The sequence below is a fragment of the Budorcas taxicolor genome, chromosome 15 (assembly GCF_023091745.1).
Source record: "Budorcas taxicolor isolate Tak-1 chromosome 15, Takin1.1, whole genome shotgun sequence".
NCBI classification, from domain to species: Eukaryota; Metazoa; Chordata; class Mammalia; order Artiodactyla; family Bovidae; genus Budorcas; species Budorcas taxicolor.
In genome coordinates, this window is record NC_068924.1 from 17,220,718 (window position 1) to 17,241,261 (window position 20,544).

Sequence of the window (20,544 nt, forward strand, 5' to 3'; positions counted from 1 at the left end):
TCCAGTCTTCTTGGGGTTCCCTTGTGGCTCAGCTGGTAAAGAGTCTGCCTGCAATGTTGGAGACCTGGGTTTGATCCCTGGGTTGGGAAGATTCCCTGGAGAAGGGAAAGGCTACTCACTCCAGTATTCTGGCCTGAAGAATTCCATGGACTGTATAGTCCATAGGGTCATAAAAAGTTGGACACGACTGAGCGACTTTTGCTGTGAGTATACAAGGATTTACACAGTTTTCAATACTATTTTAGCAGCATCTGAATAAAATCTTTTAAAGATTATTGGCAAAGCTGCCTCTAGAATGAGACTAGGAAGCGTGTAGCTCACAAAATTCAAGGAGGTCTCTCTCAATATTCTGTAAGTGTACTTACAGGAGCCCAAGAGTGAGTGCCTTCTTGAGCTATGCAACCTCAGTGTAGACTTCCTTACCCTAGTCCCACTGGATTTATAGAACATAACAAATCTGTGAAAAATTGGCTTTAGAAAAAATTTTTGCAGATTGAATCATTTTTAATCACCTGCTTTTAATTTGTTGTTTAGGGTGGGATTAAAAACTCAGCCTGAATCAAAGTGCCCTGAACTGCTTGCCAATTACTGTGACATGTTGCTAAGAAAAACGCCATTAAGCAAAAAGCTAACCTCTGAAGAGATTGAAGCAAAGCTTAAAGAAGTGGTACGTAATTTTTTCTAACTTCAAATTTGTAATTATGTTTGAATTTATGATTATAAATAAAAATAAATTTTTTATTTTGATTATAAAGCTTTCTGTGATAGCATCAGTTTTTCTTTAAAGTATATACCTATAAGCAACTAACATTATAAAATTTTGCCAGTAAAGACATCTTTGGTTTTTTTACTGAAAATTTTTACATTATAGCTGTCAGAAAAGGAAATAGCATTTAATTTTTCCCCTTTCTTGATTCTTTTTTAAAAGTCAATTAAATTCTAACTCCTATTAAAGGACAGCAAAAGGAAAGACAGAGCTAGCTGGTGGTGTTTGGATCCCCCAGTTGAGAGACTGGGAATTTTTCACTTCTTTTTTGGGAGGGCCCAAAATAGATAACTATGGATGAATGAGTATAGATAAAAAGTTAGTTGCTTTCATATTTGTTTATCTCTGCTTGTTGTCATAATATGATATAAGCCAAGGACATCAAAGAGGAAAAAATTAGTAAGTGAAGATGTAGAGAAAGTATAGACCAAAAGGGTTAGAAAGGGAATACCCTACCATTTCATGCCAATCAGAATGGCTGCTGTCCAAAAGTCTACAAGCAATAAATGCTGGAGAGGGTGTGGAGAACAGGGAACCCTCTTATACTGTTGGTGGGAATGCAAATTAGTACAGCCACTATGGAGAACAGTGTGGAGATTCCTTAAGAAACTGGAAATAGAACTGCCTTATGACCCAGCAATCCCACTGCTGGGCATACACACCGAGGAAATCAGAATCGAAAGAGACACGTGTACCCCAATGTTCATCGCAGCACTATTTAGAATAGCCAGGACATGGAAGCAACCTAGACGTCCATCAGCAGATGAATGGATAAGAAAGCAGTGGTACATATACACAATGGAGTATTACTCAGCCATTAAAAAGAATACATTTGAATCAGGTCTAATGAACTGGATGAAACTAGAGCTTATTATACAGAGTGAAGTAAACCAGAAAGCAAAACACCAATGCAGTATATTAAGGCATATATATGGAATTTAGAAAGATGGTAATGATAACCCTGTATGCGAGACAGCAAAAGAGACACAGATGTATAGAACAGTGTTTTGGACTCTGTGGGAGAGGGTGAGGGTGGGATGATCTCAGAGAATAACAATGAAACATGTATATTATCATATGTGAAACAGATCACCAGTCCAGGTTCGATGCATGATACAGGGTGCGGGCTGGTGCACTGGGATGACCCAGAGGGATGGGATGGGGAGGAAGGTGGGAGGGGGGTTCAGGATGGGGAATACATGTACACCCATGGCAGATTCATGTCAATGTATGGCAAAACTAATACAATATTGTAAAAAAAATAAATAAATCGGAAAAAAATAAAAAGGGAATACCCTGGTGGTTCAGTGGTTAGGACTTGCCACTTTCACTGTCTGGGCTGAGGTTCAATCTCTGGTCAGGGAACTAAGACCCCCCCGAAGCTGCACAGCAAAGCCAAAAAGTGGGGTGGAGTGGTAGTTAGAGGGCAGATTAGTGTCAGAATAAAATGAAGAAGAAACATAGAAGAAAAAAATATAGGGGGGAACCACTGATTTTCATATAAAGTTTTGTCACGTTTTATATAAAATCTCAAAAATTGATGTTTCTAGGAACTAAAATGTTATTCGGTTATAGTCTCAAGTTTGCTAACTTCTTGAAGAAGTATTAAAGTAGTCTATCAGGACTGGTTGTTTTTCAGAGATGGGCAGTTTAGTAGGCCTCTATCTGTATATGCTTATATAAATCTCTGAATTTTGACAACAAGGGATATAGAAAGGTCCAAGTGAGAGAGGAATGGCTAAGAGTGTATGTATATTGAAAATAACTTTGTTTTCTATACAGCTCTTGGTACTTAAATATGTACAAAACAAAGACGTTTTTATGAGATATCACAAAGCTCATTTGACACGACGTCTTATATTAGACATCTCTGCTGATAGTGAAATTGAAGAGAATATGGTAGAGTGGCTAAGAGTAAGTAAAATTTTTAAAACTATTTGATTTTCTTAAGATAGCATATGGTTCATATGTATTTGTAAGTAATGTATTTTGGTGATATTTTCATATTGAAGAAATAGGGAGTTGTTGTTTTGTTAAAATACTGTACTATTATTAATCTGAATTTGCATTGACTATGTTTTTAGTGTATTTGTAAATGGTGAACTCAGTTTCTGAAATTAAACTTTTTATTTGCAAAAAAAAAAAAAAGAAATAGGGAACGTTTTATAAGAATATAGCATCAATTATATAAAATAAAATAAATTTTGTTAATAAAGAGCAACTTTGCTCTTCCTTTGCTTCTGTTGTTTCACTCTTTTGTATCTCCACCCTCATTGAACTGACCTTATTAAATAAGCTAAAGGACAAATCATTTCAGTTTTAAGATAAGTTTAGTACTAAGTATTTAGCCATTGAGAAGTTTGTAAATCACCTATAAAGGAAAAGAGCCAGTACATAAAAGGTGATGGCTTATTTATGTTAATCAGTACTCATTATGGTCAAATTCCCGTATTAAAATGCTTTAAATCTGTTCCTTTCAGTTCATTTTAGTGGAATTTGAGTTATATTAGCATACCATAAGTGAATGTCTTTCATTTATACACATGGTGTTATATATATTATATTAATATATGATAGTAAAATATGCATACAATTGTATGTTTGTATTATATATATATATGCTTTTCATTTATATGTGTATTTCACATTAAAGATTTGCAGATAGCCCTGCTTTGCATGGTAGTGTGGGATAGTAGAAATTACTGTGCAGGTTATCTTAATATAAACAATCACTGGGAAATTATTATTCCCAGTGTTTTATGACTTAGAAATTTTTGTCAAAATACTAGAAACTCTTACTATCTGTTATAAATTATAGGAAAAAGAAAAATTAGTAAAATTAATGTATTTAGTATACCATGTAAATATTTAAAACAAACTTTGTAATTTAAAGTGATTTTTTCTTTGTAAAAGTCTTAAAGAGTAGTTAGGAAAGTATTTGAAATTCACGTGTCTGATATTGTATCTAGAATATATAAAGAACTCTTACAACCCAACAGTGAAGACAATTAGTTAAAAATGGACAAAGTATTAGAATAGACATTTCCTCACAAAGATATGCAAATGTCTAATAAGTGCATGCAAAGATGTTCAACATCATTAACCAGTAGAGAAATGCAAATCAAAGCCACAATAAGATGCCATTTTACTTTAACTGGGATAGCTGAAAATTCAGACCATGACAAATATTGGCGAGGAAGAGAAGAAATTGGAACCCTCATGCATTGCTGATAGGAGTGTAAAATGGTGCAACCACTTTGGAAAACTGACAGTTCCTCAGAAAGCCAAACATAGTGTTGACCTGGCAGTTCTACTCCTAGATAATTCCACTTATGAGAAATAAAAACATATGAACACATAAAAACTTGTACATGAATGTTCGTAGCACCATTATTCATAAGAGCTAAAAAGTGAAAACCCAAAGGTCAATCAGCTGATAAATAGATAAAATATGGTTTAGTCTAATATAGTGGAATGGTCTAGTTGTTTTCTCCATTTTCTTCAATTTCAGTCTGAATTTGGCAATAAGGAGTTCATGATCTGAGCCACAGTCAGCTCCCGGTCTTGTTTTTGCTGACTGTATAGAGCTTCTCCATTGTCGACTGCAAAGAATATAATCAGTCTAATTTCGATGTTGACCATCTGGTTATGTCCATGTGTAGAGTCTTCTCGTGTTGTTGGAAGAGGGTGTTTGCTGTGACCAGTGCATTCTATTGGCAGAATTCTATTAGCCTTTGCCCTGCATCATTCTGTAATCCAAGGCCAAATTTGCCTGTTACTCCCGGTGTTTCTTGACTTCCTACTTTTGCATTCCAGTCACCTATAATGAAAAGGACATCTTTTTGGGGTGTTAGTTCTACAAGGTCTTGTAGGTCTTCATAGAACTGTTCAGCTTCTTCAGCGTTACTGGTTGGGGCATAGACTTGGATTACTGTGATATTGAATGGTTTGCCTTGGAGACGAACAGAGATCATTCTGTCGTTTTTGAGATTGCATCCAAGTGCTGCATTTCAGACTCTTTTGTTGACCATGATGGCTACTCCATTTCTTCTGAGGGATTCCTGCCCACAGTAGTAGATATAATTGTTGTCTGAGTTAAATTCACCCATTCCAGTCCATCTTAGTTCACTGATGCTGAGAATGTTGACGTTCATTCTTGCCATCTCCTGTTTGACCACGTCCAGTTTGCTTTGATTAATGGACCTAACATTTCAGGTGCCTATGCAATATTGCTCTTTACAGTGTCAAACCGTGCTTCTATCACCAGTTCCATTCACAATTGGGTATTGTTTTTGCTTTGGCTCTATCCCTTCATTCTTTGTGGAGTTATTTCTCCACTGATCTCCAGTAGCATATTGGGCACCTATCAACCTGGGAAGTTCATCTTTCAGTGTCCTATCTTTTTGCCTTTTCATACTGTTCGTGGGGTTTTCAAGGCAAGAATACTGAAGTGGTTTGCCATTCCCTTCTCCAGTGGACCACATTCTGTCAGACCTCTCCACCATGACCTGTCAGTCCTGGGTGGCCCCTATGGCATGGCTTAGTTTTATTGAGTTAGACAAGGCAGTGGTCCATGTGATCAGATTGGCTAGTTGTCTGTGATACTTAACATTCTCCAAGCCAGGCTTCAGCAATACATGAACCGTAAAATTCCAGATGTTTAAGCTGGTTTTAGAAAAGGCAGAGGAACCAGAGATCAAATTGCCAACATCCACTGGGTCATCAAAAAAGCAAGAGAGTTCCAGAAAAACATCTATTTCTGCTTTATTGACTATGCCAAAGCCTTTGACTGTGTGGATCACAATAAACTGTGGAAAATCCTGAACAAGATGGGAATACCAGACCACCTGACCTGCCTCTTGAGAAACCTGTATGCAGGTCAGGAAGCAACAGTTAGAACTGGACATGGAACAACAGACTGGTTCCAAATAGGGAAAGGAGTACATCAAGGCTTTGTATTGTCACCCTGCTTATTTAACTTATATGCAAAGTACATCGTGAGAAATGCTGGGCTGGAGGAAGCACAAGCTAGAATCAAGATTGCCGGGAGAAATATCAATAACCTCAGATATGCAGATGACACCACCGTTATGGCAGAAAGTGAAGAGGAACTAAAAAGCCTCTTGATGAAAGTAAAAGAGGAGAATGAAAAAGTTGGCTTAAAGGTCAACATTCAGAAAACTAAGATGGCATCTGGTCCCATCACTTCATGGCAAATAGATGTGGGAACAGTGGCTGACTTTATTTTCTTGGTCTCCAAAATCACTGTAGATGGTGATTGCAGCCATAAAATTAAAAGACGCTTACTCCTTGGAAGGAAAGTTATGACCAACCTAGACAACATATTAAAAAGCAGAGACATTGCTTTGCCAACAAAGGTACGTCTAGTAAAGCCTATGGTTTTTCCACTGATCATGTGTGGATGTGAGAGTTGGACTGTGAAGAAAGCTGATCACTGAAGAATTGATGCTTTTGAACTGTGGTGTTGGAGAAGACAATCTTGAGAGTCCCATTGCCAGGAGCTAGCATGAGGAACTCCGCCCGTTGCAAAGGTCATGATGAAGGAAGCTTGGCATACGCAAAGGTGGGATCAAGCCTCAGGAGACCCCCTGTTTCCGAGCATCTACCCCCAAAACCAAAGGCTGCCTACTTTACTGTTTTATGCCCTCACCTACACCTCCGACTTTACAGGGGGCTGACCCCCACCACCTCTCTTGGAGAAGGAGTTAACGTACAGCTCCAGCTAATAAAAATTCCTGGGCGTGACAAGAGTGTTTCAACTTACAAACTCCTCTGAAGGTTCTCTAGCCTGCCTGAGCAGGTTTGTCCGGCCACATGTGATTGTTCACAGCCTCCCAACCATGAGAGGCATGAGATGCTTTAAACTTTCTAAATACAGATTCTTTTGAGAAGTTAGAAAATTATTAATATAGTGTAGTGGGTTGATTAGGAATTATATTGGTGAAGGGTTTTTCATTTGTTGAGCCAATATTTGCTGCTAAATCTCCATATTCCCTGCCCTTATAATGAATATAACTAGCATATAGGAGAAATAAGTATTAACCTTTGATATTAATCATGTTAAACCTTAGGCTAAGTAAATTCCTTTCTTAATTGTAACCCACTACACCTTCACCCTATAGGAATGCATTCGGTACATTCGGAGGGTGGCACCTGGTTTAAGAAAAAATCACCCCAGGAAAAAATAAGTTTTCTGGTTGACTAACCATTATCAGAAAGAAAGGGTCATAAAATGTTAGCAGGCCCCCTGGCCAGAAGATGATGTAAAACCCCTAAGACCTTTTATATGAAGCACCTGATTTTGATAAAGGTCAGGTCTGCTGACCCCGCGTGACTCTGTATTCTATCTCTATGTGTAACAAAAAGTATATAAGCGAACCTGAAAAATAAAGAAAACGGATCAGTTTCTGGAAAGACTGGTCTCCTCATGTCGTTCTTTCTCTCACTTTCTGGCTGAGTTCCCATCTGGAGCGTGGATGCTCGCCAAGCCTACTAATTTTGCCTGGGCTTCTAAGATCCGACCGGGGAGGCCTTAGTGTCTCCTCTCCTTCGGGAGAACGGGAGGACGCCTGCGGCCTACGTAGGTGGTGCAAACCTCTTGTCTTGAGGTTTTATTGGTATTCCACGTGAACCAAGTTATTCAGCCTCTTTTCTCCACTTATTTTCCTACTACACTATTCTTTCCTAATCTCTCTTTATATTTCTAATTAAATAGTTCTTTCTTAGGACGCCGACTCCGTCTCCCCTTCGAATTCCCTGGATGCACCAGGGCTGGACCCCGGCATCCCATGGACTGCAGGGAGATCTAACCAGTCCATCCTAAAGGAGATCAGTCCTGGGTGTTCATTGGTAGGACTGATGTTGAAGCTGAAACTCCAATACTCTGGTCACCTGATGCAAAGAGCTGACTCATTTGCAAAGAGCCTGATGCTGGGAAAGATTGAGGGCAGAAGAGAGGGAGATGACAGAGGATGAGATGGTTGGATGGCATCACTGACTCGATGGACATGGGTTTGGGTGGACTCTGGGAGTTGGTGACAGACAGGGAGGCCTGGCCTTCATGGGGTCGTAAAGAGTTGGACATGACTGAGCAACTGAACTGAGTTGAATATCTTCGGCAATAAAAAGAAATTAAGTACTGATATATGCAACAAGGATGAACTTTGAAAATCCTATGCTAAGCAAAAGAAGCCATTCACAGAACACCACATACAGTTGTTGTCTGTCACCCAGTCGTGTCTGACTGTTTGCAACACCATGGACTGCTTGATCCCAGGCTTCCATGTCCCTCACTATCTCCCAGAGTTTGCCCAACTTCGTGTCCACTGCATCAGTGATTCCGTCTGGCCATCTCATCCTCTGTCACCCTCTTCTCCTTCTGCCTTTCCCAGTGAGTCTTTTTCAGTGAGTCTGCTGTTCACATGAGGTGGCCCAAGTGTTGGAACTTCAGCTTCAGTATCAGTCGTTCCAATGAGTATTCAGGGTTGGTTTCACATACAGTATGATTCCCCCAATACAAAGCAGCCAAATGTGTTGAGACAAAAAATAAACAATTAACAGGGAGAGCGTGGAGCTGAGTTCCCCAAGCAGCACCTAAGCTTGCTTCTTGGATTCATTCCTTGCCTGAGTGCTTTCTTCCCTTCATCTCATACATTTGAAATTTTATTTGCCAAGATGGATGCTAGCGAGAGGGATTCTGGGACGTGGACAGACACTTGGTGTCTCCTTTCAACCTTTCCCGAACTCTTCAGTTAAAGTTGCAGGTATTGTCCCTTGGATCCATCATACGAGGGTGAAGAGAACATACCACGCAGACCCAAAAAACTCTTGAGTGGACTACACAGAGGGACCTCGCTGATCCTCGAGAGACTAAAACCATCCTTAAGAAGAAGGAAATAAGATCCTGGACGAGCCCCTTCAGGATGAAGCCTCACAATCAACTCCTGCTGCTTGGCCTCATCAACATGATTTTGAATTTAACTTCCATTTCAACTCAGGACAATGTTTTCATCTAATGGGCACATTCCTATGCAGACTTCCACAACACTTCCAACTGCTGGGTATGTAGGGCTATGCCTTTGTCAGTGATGGATGGACTTCCTTGGTGGGTGTCACTGCTCTGCCAAGGAGATTTTAAACCACTCTGCTCTTTTCTGGGATGACAAAAAGAGACTTTCCTCTCTCTTGTCAATCATAACCTCTCCTTGCTCTCTTGGTGTAAGACCTACAGTCAATAGACTCGGGTCATGGGGTTACATTTGATATAAATGCCAGTGTAACAAAAGCCTAACCTACAACAACCGGTAAATCTACCTTATGTACATGCTAGGTGGACAAGATCTGTGTTTCAGTGGTATGAGTATATTGCTGCCTTATTTGTACTCTCTATAGGGACAACAGATATCATGATTAAAGTAGAGGCCTTGACTAATTTCACAAAACAGGTCCTCCTAGATAGAACAAAAGCCATACCAGCCTTAAATGAAGAGCAACTCCAAATGAGAAAAGCGGTAATTCATAATAGAATGGCTTTGAACATACTCACAACTGCTCAAGGAGGGACCTGTGCTATAATTAAGGTTGAATGTTGTGAATACATTCCTGACTTATCTGGCAATGTATTGACTGCTTTAGATGACATGAAAAACCAGGTAAAAACAATGTCAAATGAAAACATTCCTGTCTGGACTTTGGTTCTATCTTGGGTGAAGGGTGATTGGTGGAAAACTATATTTACCACTGTTATAGTTGCCTTGATAGTTCTGCTTTGTGGACCCTGAATTTTACAATGTATTAGGAACTTTGTAACCCTTTGTTGATGTCATTCTCCCAAATTGGTGGTCAGAGAACCAGGGTGCAATATATCCCTAATGAATGATGCTCATAAAATGAGTTAAGAGCATCAAGAGGGGGGAATGAAGAAGGAATTCATCGGGCCTGGACTCCATCTTAGGCCTGTTCATGCTGATCATGCTCGGCCACCTTTCCAATGGACTCTGAACTCTGTTTTTAGTGCCTATGAAAACAGCAACAGAAGGATAAGACCTCCACCAGACAGGGGAACCTTGAAGATTGTATCTAGGTTACTCATTGCCTAAGAGAAAACATACACTAATCACCCCTTCCTCCAGACAGGCCATAAACTTTTCTGTATCTATCGGACTGTAGCCTCAGATTTATTGATTATTGGCTAATTGTTTGACTGTTTGAGCACATAGCACGTGAATGATGGGGTTATTGGGATTGTATTTTCCTTGGTTTATGTAAGTCTCAAGGAATTTGGAATGGTGGGTTCAGAAACGTACACATGGGGTATAAAAGATTTTCACAAATGCTGGTCGGTGTCCTTGGCTAAGAGGAGACACTGCCTTGGGCCCACCGGTGTAATAAACTGCACTCCACTAAAAAAAAACAAACAAAAAAAAACCAAAAAGCCAATTTCCAGAAATGGAAGAGTGGAGGAATATGGTAGTGATCGCTAGTAAGTACGGAGTTTCTTTTTGCAATGATGAAAATGTTCTAAAGTTAGATACTGGTGATAGTTGCATAACTCTTTCAGTATACTAAAACCTGATTAATTGTATACTTTAAAAGGACAAATTTTGAGATAGATGATTTATATCTCAATACCACTGTTACTAAAATGAAGAGTAGTTTGACTAGTACTTACTTTCTTGTCATGTGAGTGACAATTTACTTAGTGAGCACCTTTTGTTTATTTTGAAGAGTTGTCATACTCTTTGTAAGTTTGAGTCACCTTCCAAATTTTGGTTTTACAAAGTTTTCTCTGGCATCACTTCCTCATATATATATATATATATATATATATTTAGTCAATATCACTTTTCTCATTTATATTGGTTATTTGCCTTCATTAAGTTTCTATACCTGCGTAGTTAGAGTCTTTCACATTGGCATTATCAACAGACATTACAGTCACCATCAGCTCTTTCTTCTAAAGCTCCATTTATGTTCTTCTTTATTTTCAGTACAACGTTATTTTCTCTCTTTTTTGTCTGTATTTTTATCATCTTTCTTGACTTCTCTCAGTTATGCATTTTTGTAAAATATCACATGATTTATTAGTTGAGGACATGGATGCAACAAAGCTACATCTTTGCTGTCTGTGGGTGAACTGAATAAACAGATGACTAACAGATTTTGAAAGAAATACTGTGATTGGTCATTGATGGATGGGCTCTGTTATTTATTAGTGGTTTGTATGATGAAGAGCTAGAAGTAAAGTTTGAGCTTTATGTGTTACTCACATTTAATGTATAATGGTAATTGAAAGTTGAGCAGTATTGTTGAGGTACTGGTATTATTTCACTATACTGTGGTACCTGAAATTCATGCATTTTAGAATGGTGCACAAAAAGCCAGGATTGCCTGTATTTTCTGTGTAGTCTCAAAGAATAAAATTTAATAGGTATTAGATTATAAACACTCTGTAAATAGAAGAAGAATTTTGTATTAAAGCATATAAAATTTAGTTTCCATTAAAATTTTTCCTAATAGTATATCACATTACTTCTTCTGTCTTTGGTTTTCATAGGAAGTTGGTATGCCAGCAGATTATGTAAACAAGCTTGCTAGAATGTTTCAGGACATAAAAGTATCTGAAGATTTGAACCAAGCTTTTAAGGAAATGCACAAAAACAATAAATTGGCATTACCAGGTATTATTTTATAATTACATACATTTTAAAAACTTTAAAAAAAAATCTTTGTTTTCTAGTAAATTAAAAATAAACCTAAGCAGTAATCGATACAAGTATATTTCAAAGTCCACATTCCTTGAAGATATCCTGCAAAGCAGAAATTAGATTTACTAACTCTTACTTTGAAACAAAAAGACACTTTTAACAAAATCTTTAGATTATTGTTTATTTTTCACCAAAGTTTACCCACTGTCTGTGTATTTTGAATTTTATCCATTGTTAAGATTATTTGCTTTATATTTTCTGACATACATTCCTATAGCTGATTCAGTTAATATAAAAATTCTGAATGCTGGTGCCTGGTCAAGAAGCTCTGAAAAAGTCTTTGTCTCACTTCCTACTGAACTGGAGGATTTGATACCTGAAGTAGAAGAATTCTACAAAAAGAACCATAGTGGAAGAAAATTACATTGGCATCATCTCATGTCAAATGGAATTGTAAGTAGATGGTGTGTTAGTTCAGATATTGGTTTGGTTGTAGCAAGACTCCAAATAAGATTTGTTTAAACAAGGTAGATTTTTCCTTTTGTTGCAAGTGAAAGTTTGATCAGGTATAGTGGATCTGTTCCATGAATTTGTTAGGGACATAAACTATTGATTATAGCACCATCCTTTAGGTATTCCCTTGCCTGCAGAATCCAGTATGATCCTCTCACTATGTCTGTGTTCCAGCCCAACAGGAGAGGAAAGTTGTAATGGTATAATTTTCTTTAATAGCAGCTTCTGGAAGATTCTATTATTTCTACTCAAATCTCATTGGCCAAAACTTAGTCACATGGTCACATTTTGCACAGGAAAGCTGAGAGATGAGCCTTTATTTTGGATAGTCATTAAGGTCTGCTGAAATTTTTATTACCATGTAAGAAAGGAAGAATGGATATTGGAAGATAACTACCAGTCTTCTATCATATAAGAGATATTATAGTAGATAAATGGTAATCTCAAAAATAAAGAGATTCTTATTTTTTAAATTATTTTATCTATTATAGATAACATTTAAGAATGAAGTAGGCCAATATGATTTGGAGGTAACAACGTTTCAGCTGGCTGTATTGTTTGCATGGAACCAAAGACCCAGAGAGAAAATCAGCTTTGAAAATCTAAAACTTGCAACTGAACTCCCTGATGCTGAGCTTAGGAGGACTCTATGGGTTGGTTTGTTTTTATGTTCTTTTTTTGTTTGTTTGTGTCCTCTCACGTAGCAGGAAATAGGTATTGTCTTGTGTTATAATAAATTTATGAATTCATAAAAATCAAATGACTTTTAACCAAGAAAAGCACACTAGTGAGTTACTTATGGAACAATAAGAAATTGAAAACGTGAAAGTTACTGAGCCCGAATGGCAAAAAAGAGAAAGATTCAGTTGTTATTTAAATGTTACCTGTGAAAAGCATGACCAAAGATTTCGTATTGAGAATGTTGTTCAGTGATTTTTTATGATAACCAAAACTCTTAAGAATTAGAAAACTTTGGTTCTTTTGAGGCCCTGTAAAATGTACTTACTAGCCCTCCTGTTCAGAACTAAATTTTACCCCTGCTCCATATGCCTCTTAATAGTTGCAAAATAAATTACTACCTAAAGAGAAACAGCTGGTTTATAACTGACAGTGGTGTTTGCTATGGTCATATATGATCAATCCCTTTAGTTTTATTTTGTTTTTGTCTGTCTTATTGTGAAGAGAGCATTTATTGTTTCCTCATAACCAACTCTTTTTCTCCTCATTCTCTCTTTCCTCATTATGCATGTACATTGTTATGTTTATGAAGTAGCAAATAAAAATTTGAATTCTGAATTTGTGCTCATAATTTTTCTCATCTATATTGGTCATGTTTGAGAATTGATCTTAAAGCTATTTTTTTTTCTTTATTCTTTACAGTCTTTAGTAGCTTTCCCAAAGCTCAAACGGCAAGTTTTATTGTATGAACCTCAAGTCAACTCACCCAAAGACTTTACAGAAGGTACCCTCTTCTCAGTGAACCAGGAGTTCAGTTTAATGTAAGGTTTATGTTCGTTGATCTAAAATAAAAATAGCATGTTTGAATTTTGATATTTTATTGTTGGGAAAATAATAACTTTCTTTACATGATATTTAAAGCATATCTGTGTGCTGCCATCACTTTAGATTTCTGCCATTTAGTTGAATGAACTGGATTCTTTTGGTGTCTGACTTTACACCATATTGCTTTCATCTTTAAAATAATTGTACTCTAAAGCAACTTTATCCACACAGAGAACTATTTCCTTGAGATCCCAATTGGAAGATAATGCTGAATTATAACCAGTATATCTTCAATTATCTAATGACTTTAATGACAATATAAATTATATTTACTTTGTTATTATAGGGAGTGTAGTCCTACTTAGGTATTAACAGAGCTTTTATATCATGTTTGAGGGAAAACAGGGTTCATTTTAATAAAGCTATATGTTAGTTGTTATTTTTCTCTTAGTTCAGTTCAGTTCAGTCGCTCAGTCGTGTCCAACTCTTTGTGACCCCATGGATCGCAGCACGCCAGACCTCCCTGTCCATCACCAACTCCCAGAGTTCACTCAGACTCACGTCCATCGAGTCCGTGATGCCATCCAGCCATCTCATCCTCTGTCATCCCCTTCTCCTCCTGCCCCCAATCCCTCCCAGCATCAGAGTCTTTTCCAATGAGTCAACTCTTTGCATGAGGTGGCCAAAGTACTGGAGTTTCAGCTTCAGCATCATTCCCTCCAAAGAAATCCCAGGGTTGATCTCCTTCAGAATGGACTGGTTGGATCTCCTTGCAGTCCAAGGGACTCTCAAGAGTCTTCTCCAACACCACAGTTCAAACGCATCAATTTTTCAGCGCTCAGCTTTCTTCACAGTCCAACTCTCACATCCACACATGACCTCTGGAAAAACCATAGCCTTGACGAGACAGACCTTAGTCAGCAAAGTAATGTCTCTGCTTTTGAATATGCTATCTAGGTTGGTCATAACTTTCCTTCCAAGGAGTAAGCGTCTTTTAATTTCATGGCTGCAGTCACCATCTGCAGTGATTTTGGATCCCCCAAAAATAAAGTCTGACACTGATCAAGAGGCTTTTTAGTTCCTCTTCACTTTTTGCCATAAGGGTGGTGTCATCTGCATATCTGAGGTTATTGATATATCTCCTGGCAGTCTTGATTCCAGCTTGTGTTTCCTCCAGCCCAGTGTTTCTCATGATATACTCTGCATATAAATTAAGTAAGCAGGGTGACAATATACAGCCTTGATGTACTCCTTTTCCTATTTGGAACCAGTCTGTTGTTCCATGTCCAGTTCTAACTGTTGCTTCCTGACCTGCATATAGCAATGTTGAATATTAATTTTTAGAATATTTATAAATATTTTCTCTTAGACATTGTTGCTATAAAATGATATTTAAAAGACCTTTCACCGTAAAATATTTGATTTAATTTTTTTATAGAAAAAATGCAAAAGTTCAGAAAAGGGGTAAAATCAACTTGATTGGACGCTTGCAGCTCACTACAGAAAGAATGAGAGAGGAAGAGAATGAAGGAATAGTTCAACTAAGAATACTGAGAACCCAGGTTTGTAATGTTAAGATAGAATGTCTAAATTTTGAAGAAGTTGGTTGTTTTTTTTTTAAATCATCAAATCTTTTTTTTTTTCATAATTAAAGAAAATGTAGGTACTCAAACCTTTTGTAACAGAAAAGCTACTTCATTTTCCTGAAATTTAAAAATTATATTAATAGAATTCTCCTATTTGCTGGTGAGGTGTTTATATGACTTGATGGTCTATGGTAGATTCTGTTGGTTGGGCCAAACCTTGGTTTTAGGTTATGCTTCTCTGACTGTATGTCAAAGAGGATATATGTATATTATCAGTGACAGGTTACAATTCTAGGATTGAGTATTTTCATTTTTATTTAATTTTAAGATTTCTGATTCCATTGTAATGGGAAATGAGGGATTATTTTAAACATATTTTAAAACTAGGATTATGATAACCTTGTGAACATGATAAGAATCCCTATTGCAAACTAATGAAAGACTGTTTTAACCTTAGAACTAATTAAAACCAAGTTGTCCAACTTTTACTATTTTCATTTAATACTGTTTGAAATTATTGGCCAATGTAATCAAGCATGAAACAAAAAAGATTAAAATTTTTAAGTATTTGTAGATTATATGATATAATAAAGGAGCAGAGAAAAGAGAAGTAAAAATTAAATGCTTTTCTATTTAGTGATAAATAAATGATTTTTAAGAAAATAAAGAAGAAACATAGAATTCACAGAAATTTCTTTAAAAAGTAGTTAGACCTATATGATGAAGAAGGCAGTGGCAAGCACTCCAGTATTCTTGCCTGGAGAATCCCAGGGATGGGGGATCCTGGTGGTTGCCATCTGTGAGGTCGCACAGAGTCGGACATGACTGAAGCCACTTAGCAGCAGCAGCAGCCGCAGCAGCAGCAGCAGACCTATATAAAGAGAGGAGCCTTCACCTAAGAGATTCAAAAGGAGATTTGAATAAATAGATCATGTACCTTTTTACTTACTGTATATTTTTTATTGAGGTATAATTTACATACAATAGAATACACGTTTCATAGTTTTCAATGTGTTTTGCTAAATATGTATAACTGTATGACCATCACCTCAATTAAAATATGCAACATTTCTATCACTTTCCTCATGTCTCTCATTCAGCCAGTCTCCCTCTTCAACCTACCTGATTCCTGTCACTATTGCTTAGTTTTGCTTGTTCTTGGTCTTCATATACGTGGAAGCAGACAGCATACTCTTTTGTATCTGGCTTTTTTTTAACGTGAAATACCATATTTTTTAATGATAAGGCTGAATTAACCCCATACTAGTAATGAATCTGCTGAATATCATATATAAATTCAACTGAGGTTTTCCTGGTGGCTCAATGGTAAAGAATATGCCTGCCAGTACAGGAAAGACAGATTTGATCTCTGGTCCAGGAAGATCCCACATGCCATGAGACAGCTAAGTCCGTGTACCACAACTATCAAGCTTGTGTCCAGAGCCTGGGAGCCACAACTACTAAGCTTATGTGCAACAACCACTGAGGCTCACATGCCTAGAACCTGTGCTTGGCAACAGGAGAAACCACTGCCGTGAAAAGTCTGCACGCTGTAACAGAGAACAACCCTAGCTTGCTGCAACTGGAGAAAAACTGCAGTCATCCAGCAAAGCCAAAAATAAATAAATTAATTAAATTTTAAAATTTTTCAACAAGGAGTATTTCTGTAATTTTAAAAGTTGATTCACAGTTTTACCAGAATAAATAGATGAGAGTGATTAAGAATCTTAAAATATAAAGTGTTGGTGGTGGAACTTGCCTTGCCAAATATTGAAACTTATTAAAGTATCTACAAATATGAAACAGTATAACAGATTAACTGAAGAAAATAACTCAGAATTAAACCTCCTCTATAAGTGTAGATGAACTTTGCAATAACGGAAATGATTTCTATGTCGCATGAAAAGGGAATGTATTATTCAGTAAGAGATTTGGAAAATTTTACTTCTGGGAGGAAAAAGCATGACATAGTCCTAGTTTATGGCTACACTAGGATAAATCCAGATGGATTCTGTTGAGATATGAAACGGAATGGGCAAGTATAGTCATACTATTAATATAAGATGTGCAGAGAAAATGTTATTTTGTTTTGTCTAAAACTGATTCATAATTATGCTCAGTCTACTAATCCAAGCTGTCCGTTTAAGTTATAGTTGGACTTTGTTATTTCTCCCTGATCTGCTCCACCCATCCCCATTCTTTGCTATTTTCGCAGAGGCATCTGGATGTACTGAAGTTGAGAAATTCACTTGACCTCATAGTGACAGTGAAGGGATTATCATATCTATATGGTTGTGACAGTGTTCTGTCAGCTATAGAGGGCTTTATCTGTCACCTATGGAAATTTAACTTTTTGTTACTGTATATTGCTGATATCTGTAGCAAATGAACTATTGTTCATTTTTTTTTTCCAGCAGTAAGACCGCATGGCCTCTTTCCTGGTCTGGTTCACTGTTGTCTGCTCTTACTGAGCTCCTGAGCCCTCTAAGGCTGTTACATATTCTTTGTGGCCTTTGGCTTACATGGCACACTGTTATTATCATCTGCTGCTACAGGGTCATGTTTTCCTGCCACTGAAGGCGCTGTGCCAGGTCCATGAGCTCTAAACTTTATCTACATCATATGGGAACTGAGAAATTCAGAATTGCAAATTATTTCCATCATATCATGCCACTTTTCAAGTGACCTCCAACATATTAAATGAGACCAGGGCCAGAACTCTTGTGATCTCTGTTTTTCTCTTAACAGCTCTAACACAGCCATCATTTTCACCTCTACCAAAGCTAGAATAAGAGAAATTAGAATATTTACAATTGTTCTTTCCGCCTTACTGGTTTCTGTAAAGTACAAGTGCCTGAAGGAAGACAGACTTTTTCCCTCTTCCTTCTTTCTCCCTGAACCCTTAACATAAACCCTGTGATCCAGAGTGTGGATTTGGACATACTGTTAGCGGTAATTCTTCTGACCTGCTCGTGGCAGTGTAGGAATTCTCATGTCTGTACAGAGGAAGTTGATGGTAGACTTTTCTCATACTGAATACTGCCTGACTCCCAAGCCTATTGCCTTGTAGCAAATCTCCGTTTTTTAGTGTTTAAAAGCAAATATTAACACATTTCTGTTTTTAAACTTCTTTTATAATGAATTTTAATCTCCAGTAAGGCAGATGGATGCCTTTTGTTGACTAAGAAGAGACCTTGTACTGGAAAAGACAAAAGAGAAAATATTTAGTAATTTGCTAATTATCTATATTATATAGATTAATAGTAATTAAATCATCAAGGAAATTATTAATAAAATTGACTTAAATGAAAAGTGCTTACTCCTCCAGAAAGTTGAACCATTTAGTCAAGTCATTATAAACTGAAGGTACTTGATAATAAGTACAGCTCATTAATCTGAGAAGTATATAAAGAGTAGTGATTGTTAATTTTTAAAACAGAGAGCAACTAAAGCAACTGACTGCTACTACTATGCAAAGAAATAACTGTAAATACAAGGGGAAAATTATGTAAAAGGGGATATGAGTAATTTTGCTTTTCTTTATTTTTCAGAATATCCATAATATGCAGATTTTGTTTTCCACAGTGAAAAGAAGATACTTTTGTTTGTTACAGGTCTCAAGGTTAATCCAGTGATTGCTAATCATTTGGATAGATGTTGGATAGAGGATAAAAAACATTAAAAGTCATTTTTCATTTTGTTTTACTTAAAATAATTTAATACTTTATTTTTATTTTTTCTTTTAGGAAGCTATCATACAAATAATGAAGATGAGAAAGAAAATTAGTAATGCTCAGCTGCAGACTGAATTAGTAGAAATTTTGAAAAACATGTTCCTGCCACAAAAGAAAATGATAAAAGAGCAAATAGAATGGCTAATAGAGCACAAATACATCAGAAGAGATGAATCTGATATCAACACTTTCATATATATGGCATAATTTTGAATATCATGGACAATATTAAGAACCCAAATTTTGGAGTGCTTCGGCAGAAAGTTCTTACAGTTTGTGCTAGGGGAAGGTTTAGTTGGACTTTGATTACATAAATATTAAAATCTCTGCCTTACCTAACAAAACAACTATATTTTGCCAATCACATTAGTTAGCATGGTGGCATTCCTTTCATGTTGCACCACTCTGTTTTAACAGCATGCTGTTTTGTGAGAAACTTGCATTCACAAAGAGCCCATAATGAGCTTTTAAAATCCTGGTTTATACCCACCAGAAGAAATAACAGTTGGGAGGGTGAAAGTGGGGTTCTTGTTGCTTTTTTTTCCTTTTTTTTCTCCTGTCTTAGAAAAATGTATTTGCACAAGGAAGGATCTTCAGATGTTTGTGCACTGACAAATGCTGTTATGTTTTGTTTTTTTTTTTAAATTCAATTAAAACTAGAAATAGCACTCTTGATTTCTTTTGATCAAAAGAGTGCGCTGGTCTACACAACATTGGGACAGGGCAGATATAGATGAACAGATAAGTATTTAGTATTATCATATGTTCAAACACTGCTTCAGTATAACAACTGGGTTTTAGTGGTGACTTCAAAGTGATAGTAAATTTTTCCAACTAAGAAATGTTGGCTTTCGTTAAGCAGGAGACTACTGTTTTAGTTGTTCATTGTTAAATGGAGTGGGTTTTTTTTTTTTTAATCTTATATGGCCAGAGAGTTTGTTTTGAAAAAGTGAAGCTCATATTGTTATTTTAGTTGTTTCAAAAAATGTATGGAGATAGATCATTTCAACTTCAGAGTCAAAAATAGCAAAACTCGCATATTAAGTGTTTACTAAGACACTTAATATTATATACCTAATATTTATTATGCTACACTCAAATTCATTAAAAAATAAGGCAGAAATCTCCTGCTTTAATATAATACAATTATATAACTGACCTCTTAATCTGTAGCATAGAAATACTTTGAAGTTTTAAAGTCTCATTATTAGGGATTTGTAGCCTCAGGTTTCTGGAAAGGAAGACATTCTGTTTTAAAAAGTAATAATTATCAGTCACCTAGGAGGTAAAGAAAAACCACAACATAGACCTGAAAAGCATAAGCAAAATTGTTGCAATCTTAATATGAACAATAAACTTGCCAAATAATATGTATATATATATTTATATATTTTGAAAGTAAACATTTAAATAATGTTCAGAACCAACACTTAAACTTCTTTCTTTCAGTCAATCCAAAGTAGCAACTTTTTAGTTGCTGGCAACTGAATACCCAGAGTAATGGAGATTTTAGGACTTGAAGACATGAACAACTTAAAAAAGGAAAACTTATTCCCCACTGGGAAAGAATGGCTCAACATGGATTTTATTCATTGTGGTGCCCATTTCAAAACTTTTCTTGCAAATTATATTTTATTTGATATTAAGTAATATTTTAAATGATTTTGATGATAGTAGAAAATGAAGTGCCGGAGTGTTGAACAGCATACAGTATT

At 36.5% G+C, this 20,544-nt stretch overlaps 1 protein-coding gene across 1 annotated transcript in view; it reads left to right on the forward strand.

Moving 5' to 3' along the window:
• The window catches only part of CUL5 (cullin 5), a 123,644-nt gene extending 104,330 nt beyond the window's left edge, over window positions 1–19,314 (forward strand). The window contains 8 exon segments of the mRNA XM_052652802.1: window positions 535–667; window positions 2,549–2,680; window positions 11,343–11,466; window positions 11,771–11,946; window positions 12,498–12,659; window positions 13,387–13,505; window positions 14,948–15,071; window positions 18,842–19,314. Coding sequence (XP_052508762.1) covers window positions 535–667; window positions 2,549–2,680; window positions 11,343–11,466; window positions 11,771–11,946; window positions 12,498–12,659; window positions 13,387–13,505; window positions 14,948–15,071; window positions 18,842–19,036 — 1,165 coding nt within the window. The 3' untranslated portion in view covers window positions 19,037–19,314.
• The last annotated feature ends 1,230 nt before the right edge of the window (window positions 19,315–20,544 follow it).